The sequence below is a fragment of the Trichosurus vulpecula genome, chromosome 3, assembly GCF_011100635.1.
Source record: "Trichosurus vulpecula isolate mTriVul1 chromosome 3, mTriVul1.pri, whole genome shotgun sequence".
Taxonomy (NCBI): Eukaryota; Metazoa; Chordata; class Mammalia; order Diprotodontia; family Phalangeridae; genus Trichosurus; species Trichosurus vulpecula.
The window spans coordinates 192,009,159-192,021,149 of record NC_050575.1 but is presented as its reverse complement, the minus strand read 5'-3'; the positions used below and the strand labels follow the sequence as shown (position 1 = coordinate 192,021,149).

Here is an 11,991-nt window from a genome sequence, read left to right as displayed (position 1 = left end):
TGAGACTTGTGTTTGAAGAAAAATTTTGAAATGTTCCTGTCAAAGAATCAAGATGTTTCTTTTGTATGGGTAGGATAATGTTGATATTTTTATATATTTTCTAGAGTTACTGAAATCCAGTAAGTCCAGTGTTTTAAAGCTGTAAGTTTAAGTCTCTGAGGTGGGGTACTAATTTCATCCAACAAAAGCCAAGAAATAAAAGGTCCCTTTGTGAATGGAAAAGACTAGCTTTTAGCAAATTCAGTGGCATGTAGCATTTCTGTTGACCCTGGTATATTTTGTAGTGGGCTGTGCTGTGACTAATTTTGAGGAAAGTAGTTTGGTTACTGAAAGCATTTTCTGGTGCCTTTGGAGGCACCTTCATTTCTTCCATTTCTGAGCTGCTACTTCCTACTTCTCACAGATTTATGTTTGTTGCCAAGGATTCATTCATTCCTTCAACAGATACTCAAGCCAGCAAAAAGCTTAGATAAGGCAAGCCCCTTGCCTTTATGGAACTTAGATCTAATAAGACACAAACACAGGTCAGTATGAAGCAAAGCATTACATGGTCAAGAGATACTGGGTAATAAGCTTAGAAGTTGTTCCCAAGCCAGTTCAGGTGTCTTGTCACCTCTTGCCAGCTTCTTTCTCTTGTTCATTTGATTCCATGTTATAGCCTCCTCAGTAGAATGTAAGCTTCTTGAGGTGAGAGTGTTTTGGTTTGGAATTGTAGTCTCAAGTCTACCATAATAGTACCTTGTACATCAGAGACTTCAGCTTTGGAAGAAATCTTAAACCAGGATTTTAACCTTTCTGTGTGTTAGGGACCACTTTGTCAGTCTGTTGAAATTTAGACCTCTTCTTAGAATAGTGTATCAAAGGCATAAAATAAAACACATTCGATTATGAAGGAAACCAGTTGTATTTAAATAGTTTTCAAAATATTTAAAACAAAGTTCACATTAAGAACTCCTTCCTTAGACCACAGACTATCAGAGGACCCTAAAACAGTGCTGTCAAATTGAAATAGAAAAGGGAGCCACCAATCTAAACCCCTTGCAGGCCCCATATTGACTTAGTTTTGAAATGTAATGTTATCTGTTTTATTGTATTTTTATTTATTTTGTTAAGTATTTCCCAATTAGATTTTAATCTGGTTTAGGCTGCCAGGCAGTGGGTTTGATGCCCTTGCTTTAGAGCATGGAAACAGAAACCAACTGAGCATTTAAATATTTGTTGATTAAACTGCTAAATTTTGACTTGAAAAATAATGTTGAAGGTAGAAACATTATAAAAGGATAGGTTTGAGGAACCAGGAGATGTTTCATTTAGTAAGACAGCTAGCTGGTGTCAGGAAAAAACCAAATTTGACTCTTGCTGTGTGACTTTGTGCAAGTCACTTAACCTCTGGATTCAGTTTCTTCATCTGTAAAATGAGGATAATAGCACCTACCTACCAGTGTTGTTATGTGGCAAAAGTGAGATAGTGTATAATATGAAGCACTTTGCAAACTCCAAAGTGCTATATAAATGTTAGCTACTATCAATACTAATTAAAGAAGAGGAGGGAGAGACTTTAGCGGAGGGAAGAATGTGATAGGTGTCCTCAAGAATTTGAAGGTCCACATTGTGGAAGAAATGTTTGGTTTGATTCCCTTGTCTGTAGTGCAGTATATTATAAATAGTAAAGGCTTAATAAATGTTACTTGGTGACAAAAAAAAACTCACATTTTTATAACACCTTAAGGTTTGCCAAGCACTTTATTTAGTAACCCTCTTATTATTCTTACTTATAAATTGAGAAAACTAAGACTATATTACAAAGAGAGTTCTATTGGGAAGTGAAAGTGATATAAAAAAGAAAGTATCTTTAAAACGTTTTTTGAAAAACTGAAGCTCGGAGACATTAAATGACTTCCCTGTGATCACACTCCTGATATAAGTATTGGAGTCTCATTTCAAACCTAAATCTCATGGTCCAAGACCAGTACTCTTTGTGCTGCCTCTCACTATACTTCCTGAATGACTAAATGACCTTTTAACAAAGAAAATAAGCAACAGTCCCACACCTGTCCTCATTCCCAAAATATTCCTATAAGAGCTACATCCTGAACTCTGAACAATAGCTTAAATACTCGTGTGATTTTTCTTTTCTTTTAAACACAAGCTCTGTCCCTCATTGCTTGGGTAGGAAATAAGCCAGCATCCTGGTTCCACCCAGTATCGTTATGATGCCACACTAAATGGACACTCAGGCTGACACCCTGAGCTTCCTTGAGTATTTCAGGAATCTTTGATTTCTGATTGCATCAGGGTGGACACTCCCTCTGCTGATGGTTCACAAGCCCTTTGCCATTTAGTGGATGGTCTTCTGAGTTACCATGGCTGCTGAATTTAGCATCCTGTGGCTATTTGGGTGAAGAGCCCCTCTACTCTTAAGCTTTTCCATGTTGGAAAAAACCTGCAAGAGCATGTCCTTCAAAAACCCACAGTCACCTGCTTTTGCAATAGAAAGGTATTGGAGCAGGATTTTAGCTAAACATGAAAAAATATGCAAAAGTTTTTTAAAATGCATGAAGGTTTCTCTTTATTAAAGGACCTATATAAGATTTAAAAGAAAAACAGCCATTTTGCCATTTTATCTGTGCTACTTCTTTTTAATAGGTGTATTATATATTTGGGTCATTAGATAGTAATGAAATAATGGCTTAAGATAAAACAACATTGCACTTGAACTTAATTTCTCTCTATCCTTAGTTTGTTAGGAATTTTTATTAATTTAAAAGTATGGCTTAAATTTTCACATGCTTTTTCTTCTCCCCCCCTCCCCAATTAAGGAAGAAAAGCAGTTAGATAAGAGCTTCCTGAATTTTGCAATGGAAAAGGGGAACATTGCCAGCTTTGCTCTCTGGCTTAGCTTCCATTATGGGAAAAGTAAATTGTGATTATGGTAAATGATAGTTCAGGTGTTATGAAGCATTCTTTGAATTTCTGGAGAAGATCCTATACCAGATATAGCAGCTTGGTCTAGCACACAAAATTGTTGCAAAGGATTGGAGGAAGGTAAAAGTCAACTTTTTTCTTTTGCCTGATTCTGTTAATAATAAACATGTTCATTTGACTTTACTAATAATTGCAGACTGCCATAGGACTAGGATCTAGGGAAGATACAAAGATAATAAGACCTGGTTTTACATTAAGGGCATTAGTACATCCCAAATTCTTTCATTTGTAGATTACGCTTTACTGTCATTCAGGATCAAGACCATGACCCTCCATTTTTGCATCTGGAAGAAGTAGACAGTATATTGTCATGCTTTCCACTACTGCCAAATAGATCTATATTTGGTATCCTGTCATGACTCACAAATGATTCTTAGTTTCTGTTCCAGTAGCAGTAGCTTGATTTTTAAAGTCAGAATTCAGCATGACCTGAAGAAGCAGAGACTGGATGAAAACAGCACTGGCTCACCAAGGATACTCCTGAAGGATGTCTGATCATCGATTTAAAGTTGGAAGAGACCTAATAGGTCATCTAGTACAACCCTCGCTTTGCAGATGAGGGAAATGAGGCCCAGAGTTGAACTAATGTGTTCATGGTCACACGGTCAATAAGTGGCAGGTAGACTGTAGCTGTTTGTGTGTGAATTTCAACCAACAGATACTGTTATTTTTCTATGGCCTCTGATGTAATTGGAAACAGATTCTGAACTGAGCAAGCCCAATGTCCTAAACTATTCTCTACCCTTCTTTTTAATAGTTACTTCTTAAATGCTTCAGATGAACCTGTGCATTTTGTCTTTTGTAAAACTACTTCTCTCTTTATTTGTAGCTCTTAATAGTAAGAGTACAGACCTTTACCTATCCTGTAAATGTGGTGCTTACAGGATTACAGTTGCTGTACTATTTGCACTGCAATGGACAGCCTCATATGCAGAACTCTGTGACCACTTATTGTAGCAGTCATAGTTAGAAATTCAAGGCTGGGGCAGCTAGGTGGCGCAGTGAGTCAGGAGGTCCTGAGTTCAAATGTGACCTCAGACACTTGACACACTTACTAGCTGTGTGACCTTGGGCAAGTCATTTAACCCCAATTGCCCTGCCCTCCCCCTGCAAAAAAAAAAAAAAAGAAATTCAAGGCCATCTACCAACTTTAAAATTTCAAGAAGACGTGGAAGGAAAGGCAGGTAACAGGATAAATGCAAAAGCAAAGCATGGTACTCTAGGAATAGTGTTAGAAGTGGTAAAGTTCAGAACTGAAACTGGCATAGTAAATGGATAATAGGCTTTTATTTTAAACCTAGATAAGAAAAAGAATAGAATCAAAAAAGACCATTGTTGTGGGTGGGTGATAATGGGTGACAGAAAATGGAGCTTCTTGCTTATTTTTGTTAAGTTTTTCTCTTGAAGGACAATGGATGAGGAAAAACAGACAGAAATGACTAATATAGAGCTGAAACCCAAGATGAATAGATACAGACAGGAGCTGCCCATGACAAATTCAAGCCACTTGGCCAAGATAAATTGCATCTCAGGGTAGATGGGTAGATGTGATTGGTGAAACACTCTGAATGATCTTTGGAAAAAACACAGAGAATGAGAAAGGCACTTCAAGATTGGAGAAAAACAAATTCTGTCCTGATTTTCTAATAATGAAATAGAGTGAAGTCTTCAGACCACATAGATCAGTAAGTTTGACTTAAATTCCTGGTAAAATTATAGAACATCTTAAAGGGAAGGTTAGTGAAAAAGAAGCATTGTTTACATAGAGCTGTCATAGCTTTATCAAGACTTCATCATACCAGACTAACTTTATTTCCTTTTTTAAGTGGGGTTACTAAATTGGCAGATTAGGCAGATTCTAAATATATATTTAATTAGATTTTAGCAAGGCATCTGATAAAGTCCTTCATGCTCCTCAGGTGAGCTAAAAGGAAAGTGTAATTTCAGAACTGCTTAAAACCCCGAAGAGTTGTTTAGTGGCTCATTATCAACTCAAAGGGTTTTAGTAGAGTAACTCAGGGATCTTCTCTTGTTCCTGTTCTTTTGAACATTTTTAGCAGTGACTTAAATAAAGACATGCTTGTCTAATTTGCAGATGACACAAAACTGCCCTTTGTGGCTAAACTCCTTAAAAAGGTCATCTACAATAGGTGTTTCTACTTTCTCTCCTCTCACTCTCTTAACTCTTTATAATCTGGCTCCTTACCTCATAATTCTACTGAACTTACTCAGTCCAAAGTTGCCAGTGATCTCTTAGTTGCCAAATCTAATGGCCTTTTCTCAATTCTCATTCTCCTCAACCTCTCTGCAGCCTTTGACACTGCTGATTATCTCTCCTCCTTGATTTTCTGCTTTCTCTAGGTTTTTTGGAGCACCACTCAGGGAGTAGAAGGTGGGAATTACCCTAATCTTTTTGAAAAAAAGGAAAAGGTAAATTCTGCAAGTCATTGGCTAATGAGCTTAACTTTCATTCCTGAAAAATTATGGGTTTGTGACAATTTAAGAAAAATAGTGCTAGCTCCATCCAGATCAGGTAACCATAGGGACACTACCTGTAATACCTACCTCAGAAGACCTGAGTCAACAATGAGGTGCTGTTTGTAAAGCTTTTCACAAGGTGGGAAAGCACTTTATAAATGTCATTTATTATTTGCTTGGCCAGTCAGGGGAATGCTGTATACATCATATATCTAGGTTTCAGCAAAATATTTGAAAGTGTATTTCATCCTACTCTTTGTGATACAAGGGTTCACTGAGTGGCTCAGCAATCTCACCAGTTCTTTCTGGATGCTGTTCATTTGGGATGGGTGAGTGGAAAACCTCCAGGGCCTCCCTTCTTATCTCCTTATCTTGGGTAGGACCTCCATGTGAGGCCTTGTCATTCTGTCCTTTCCATTTCACAGCCCTACAGATGGGCAGCTCTGTCTTCTCTGCCAGTAGTAATCCTCCCCCTCTGTCTTTTCTCAGGTACAACTTTTAAAAAATTCTTTTTGTTTTCCTTGCCAGCCTCAGCTTGTTCTGAGCCTTAGCATTCTTGATACAATTTTGACTTGGCAGATAGGTGGTTCAGCAGATAGAGTATGGAGTGCATGTGGAGTCAGGAAAAGCTATTACATCAGCCTCAGACTCATAAAGACTGTGTGACCCTGTGCAAGTCTTTAAACCTCTTTCAGCCTCCATTTTCTCATCTATAAAATTGAGATAATAATAATAGCTATTTTACAGGGTTTGTTTTAAAGCTTAAATGAAATAATATATAAAAAGCACTTTAGAAACCTTGAAGGGATAAATTAGGTTGTTATTATTATTATTCATTACTTTTCCTTGCCTCTATATTTTACATGTCTTTTAAAATCTTAAGTTGTTGGTGAGTTTCTTTTGTATCCATATCAGTAACTTTACCTTCAAAATGTTCTTCCTCATTGGAATTGATTCTTATTGTGTCTTCATGGTTTTATTCTAGAGTTATCCATTCTTCCTGGGTTTACTTTCCTTGCAGAATTTTGGTCAATGTGATCCTTCCTATCCTTTCTCGTATACATATTAGGGATAATTAGACAGCACAGTGGCTAGAGCTCCTGGCCTGAATTCAAATCCCATCTCAGACACTTACTAGCTGTGTGACCCTGAGCAAGTCACTTGGCTTCTGTTTGCCTCAATTTCCTCCCTTGTAAAATGTGGATAATAACACTATCTAATTCCCAGTATCATGAAGATCAAAAGAGATGATAATTGTAAAGCCCTTAGCACAGTGCCTGGCACATAGTAAGTGCTGTGTAAATGTTGCCATTTTTACACATTATGTCTGCATGGTGGTGTAAAGATGAATAACTCTTGACATGCGTGATTGAGCAAAACTGTATTCGTTTTCTGCCCTACCAAGTGACTGCAAATTGTGTACCCTTTGCTCACTCTGGTACACATAAATGCTAAATAAATGCTTGTATTTACTGAATGAGTAAGGAAATATATTAACTCTGGGCCCTGGAGTAATATATAATAGAAAACTTAAGAAAATGAGAAGGAAACTTAGAAAGCAAAACATGCTACATAAAACTGGTGCTAAGTGTCAGAAAGCACAGGGTGATAGCAGGACTGTGAGAGTCTCTGATATAACAGCACTGCTATGACGACTTCTCTTCTTTTTCCCTTTACTCCAGTGTGGCGTCCCTTTTCAAGAAGATGATGTCATTGTGCTTAATGGCAATAAAGAGGATGTAGAGGTGTTAAAGCAGAGAATGGAAGACAGACGACTCAAAATGAAACTGGAAAAGGTAATGTACTTTGCGTCTTTCTCCAGCATACATGCCAGTGTGTTTATCTTTAATGGTTTTAGATGTCTTCTTGACAAGATTAGTATTGTATTTTTAATGAGGATAAATACAATTCACGTCATTCCTCAGCTTCTTAATAGCTGTTAAGAGAATCTTGGTCAAAGTCTTAATACTTTCCACTGTATTCTAGGACAATTATAGAGCCTTGGTAGGTTATCCAATTCAAGGGTTTAGAATTACTTTCTGAATTACTCTTCATCAGTTTCAGCTATATAGCCAGTATGGCATAGCAGATTGAGTACCAGGCTTGCTTTCAGGAAGATCTGAGTTCCATTTCAGGCTTTCTTGCTAGCTTTGTGACCCTGAGTAAATCATTTAACCTTTGCATGCCGTAAGAAACTCCTTGAGAGTTTCTCTTATCTACTGAATCTTGAAATGGTTGCCATCTGCATTAGTTGAGACAATTTACAACCCTGGAATCCTCAGGCTGATAAAATCACAGATCCTTTGATATTCACAAATGTACAAAGAACCATGAAGCCTTCCCACCAGCAGGGATTAGGTGTGGACCACCTTACCCTACAAAACAAGTATGATTTAAAAAAAAAAGACATATAAAAGTAAGAATTTTTAAAGACAAAAATGCAATGTGACTTGTAAGGCAGAAAAGTTGATAATGCATTTTGGAATGTTTTCCCAAAAAATAGTTTTTTAAAAGTCCATTTATCCCAAAGAGAGCCACTCATAAAGTCATAGAATCTTTTAGTTAAAAGGAACTTAAGAAGACATGTAATCCAATCTCCACAACACTTGCCAGTTCAGCACTCATTCAAGAAGTGCCACTGGAGGCTTTCTTTTGTACAGAATTTCGAGATATCCCGAACTTTTATTGTACTTCTGCAGTGTTTCACTTCTTTAAAAAAAATAGTGTTGCTATTAAATATGATATTCATTCAAATAAAGTATTTGTGTAGATGTGTTGATGATTATTCTGTTATTACATTGTCAACAAATCATAGAGTACAAATTTTAAAATTAAGAGTGTAGTGGATAAAATATTGGACTTGGAATCAGGAATACCACCTGGTTTTGAGTCTCACCTTAGACACTTAATAACTTTTTAACCCTTCAACAGGACAGCTAGGTGGGCCAGTATTTAGAGTGCCAGTCAGGAAGACTATCTTCCTGAGTTCAAATACAGCCCCAGATACTTACTAGGTATGAGACCCTGGGCAATTCACTTACCACTGTTTGCTTTAGTTTCCTCATCTGAGCTGGAGAAGGAAATGGCGAACCACTCCAGTATCTTTGCCAAGAAAACCCCTAATTGGGTTGAACAAGAACAGATACCTGAATAGGACATTTATATCTCATCTGTAAAATGAAGGAGTTGAACTAGATGGCTAGTAAGGTTACCTTCTAGTTCTGAATACAGTTGATTCTTGTCATTTGAGGTAGTTAAATTCTGTAGTCTCTGTGAACACCGAATTAGTGAATATTGAACCATTGCTCCTGGGGAATACTGGGTTAGGTTCCTGTGAGCTTTTGGTCTAATATTTACTTTAGTACTTTCCAGGGTAGCCTTACATATAGATGAGCAAATTTGTTCTTCCTTACTCTGGATGTACCGTATTATTGATTCATTAACATTGAATCCATGGCCAACAGAACTATAATCATGCCTGAGCTAAGCTTATCTAACGCACATATTTTCTCTGTAAGGCACATCACAGCTTTCTTGAGCTTAGAAACAGTAGGCAGGGGCAGCTAGGTGGCACAGTGAGTAGAGCACCGGCCCTGGAGTCAGGAGGACATGAGTTCAGATTTGGCCTCAGATACGTGACACATTTACTAGCTGTGTGACCTTGGGCAAGTCACTTAACCCCAATTGCCCTGCCTTCCCCCCTCCAAAAGAAAAAAAAGAAACAGTAGGCAGTACTTAGGCTTAGGGGCCATTTCAAATAATAAAATCACAAACAAAAAGCACAAAATGTGAAAAACATGATACTAAATAGAACATGAAAAGGATACTTGCTTACATTATGAGAGCTGAAAGAAGAAGGCAGTATTGCCTAGTTTGACCTCACTTTGGGCAGATGATTCAAATTTTTCATTGTTCTTTGCATGTCCCCAAATATCACAAAAACATTGAATTTGGTGACACAAAACAAATTTCAGTGATTACACAAATTTGCAAATCTGGTATCCACTAATAATAAGGATTGACTATATGTGATTTAATTAAATTCTCCTGAACCTTGATTATACCGTAGTAAACATCAGTCAGCAAGAGAGACAGGTTCGGATTCAGTAAAGTCAGGAATCTGGTTAGAAAGACCTGGGTTTGAATCCTGCCTCAGACGCTTATTGAAAATGTGACCCTGAGGCCTCATATCTAAAATATACAGGGAACTGAGCCAATTTTATAGGAATACAAGTCATTTCCCAATTGAGAAATGGTCAAAAGATATGAGCAGGCAGTTTTCAGAAGAAGAAATTAAAGATATCTATAGGCATATGAAAAAGTGTTGTAAATCACTATTGATTAGAGAAATGCAAATCAAAACAACTCTTAGTTGCCACATCTCTCCTGTCAGATTTGCTAACATGACAAAACAGGAAAATGATAAATGCTGGAGAGGATTTGGGAAAATTGGAACATTGTTACATTGTTGGTGGAGTTGTGAACTGATCCAGCCATTCTGGAGAACAATTTGGAACTATGCCCAAAGAGCTATGAAAATGAGTCAGGGGAACAGAACCAGGAGATCATTATACACAATTACAGGCACACGGTATCTATAAGGACTAACTTTAATAGACTTGACTCCTCTCATCAGTGCTAGGTTCAAAGACAGCCCCAAAAGGCTCATGATGGAAAAAGCTATGCACATCCAGAGATGTGGAGATTACGGAGTCTGAATGCAGATTGAGACAAACTGTCGGCTCTCTTCTTTTTTCCTTCTTTTTTGGTTTCGTTTCTCCTTTCTCATGATTCATCCCATTGGTTATAATTCTTCTTTACAACTGGACTGTTATGTAAATAAGTTCAATGTGAAGGTATATGTAGAACCTATATTGGATTACATACCGTCTTGGAGGGAAGGGGGAAAGAGAGGGAGGGAGAGAAAATTTGGAACCCCAAAAATTGTGGAACTGAGTGTTGTGAGCTAAAAATAAAATATAAATTTATAATTTAAACAAAAATAAAAAAGAAAATATGACCCTGGTCAAGTTTCTTCATCTGTAAGATGAAGATAATAGAAACACCCATACTGTAGGGTTGTTATGAGCCTCAAATGACTTTATATATGTAAAGCTCTTTGTGAACTATTAATATTCTCTGTCAGTGTACCCTTTCTAATGAATGCACATCTTTTTAACCCAACCTTTTTTGGATCAGATTAAAGTGTTAGCAATATAACAAAATTTGGGGAGTCTTTGGATAAGAAACGTCAAGTTTACACCACAATGGAATATAAGACTTCAGAATGATCAGAATTCATTAGATAAAAGAAAAGTAAAACAGACTTGAAGAGCAAGGATGTAAATAATTCAATTCAGAAATATTTAAATCAGTGCCTACTACATTCAAACACTGCACTGGGATGTCTGGAAAAAAGTGGTGTGGACTGCCAGCTCATAATGAGTCATCACTGTGATGTGTTTACCAAAAAAAACATTCAGAGACCTAGCATCTGGGAAGTAGAAGGTAAGAATTGCTCAGTGCTTTGCCTCCCTAGATCATCCCTAGAATATTTTGTTTGATGCTGGACTCCACATTTTGAGAGGACATTGATTAGCTATAGAGGATACAAAGGAGGGCGGTCAAAATGGTAAAAGGCTTTGAATTCATGTCATAGGAGGATTAGTTGGATGAACTAAAGATGCTTAGCCTGGAGAAGACTTAGTGTATATGATACCTGTCTTCAGATGTTTTAAGGGCTTTCACTTAGAATTACATTACTGTTAGGCCCCAGAGGATAGAAGCAAGAACAGTGGATAGAAATTCCCTAGAGGCAAACTTCCTAATGATTAGAATGGTCCAGAAGTAGAATGAGAGGCCTCAGGAGGTGGAGGTGGTAGCACTCACCCACCTCTACTGAACTGGAGAATTTTAAGCAGAAGATGGATGTTGGGTATGTTATCATGGAAGGAGTCATTTAGGGGTATGGTCTTAATACTTTATGAGGTCTCTTCCAGCTTTGAAATTCTGTAATTCTTTGACTCAGATCTAGGGATAACAAGACAAGACAATACAATCCCTACCTTCCAGAAGCTTACTTTCTTCTGGGTTGAGGGACAAAACATGTGCATAAGGTATATACAAGGTATAATACAAAGTAAAATACTAACTTCAGGAAGAAGAGAGTGTGCCATAAATGAGGGTCAGGAAAGACTTCATTTTGGAGGTTACATCTGAGGTGTGCTTTGAAGGAAGCTGGGGTTCTCTAAGGTGGAGGTGAGGTGCAAGTAAAATTAATGACATGAGGGGGGGAGCTGTGCAGTGGCCCAGAGACAGGAATGGAATGTTGTGTAGGAAGGTCAGTTAGCAGGGCAGTTTGACTGTAACAGAATACAGGGAAGGAAAGTATATGAAATACGACTGAAAAGGCAGGTGGGAGCCAGATTGTGGAGGACCAGGCTGAGGATTTGGTATTTTATCCCTTGGGCAATAGGGAGACATCAGAAACTAGCAGGGAGACAGTGAATGGTGGAGTAACATGATCAA

The 11,991-nt window shown here is 37.6% G+C and overlaps 1 protein-coding gene across 1 annotated transcript in view; it reads left to right on the top strand.

Moving 5' to 3' along the window:
* The window catches only part of RTF2 (replication termination factor 2), a 65,558-nt gene that overhangs the window by 47,486 nt on the left and 6,081 nt on the right, over nucleotides 1-11,991 (top strand). The window contains exon 6 of the mRNA XM_036750739.1: nucleotides 7,146-7,259. Coding sequence (XP_036606634.1) covers nucleotides 7,146-7,259 — 114 coding nt within the window. The remainder of the gene's footprint in view (nucleotides 1-7,145; nucleotides 7,260-11,991) is intronic.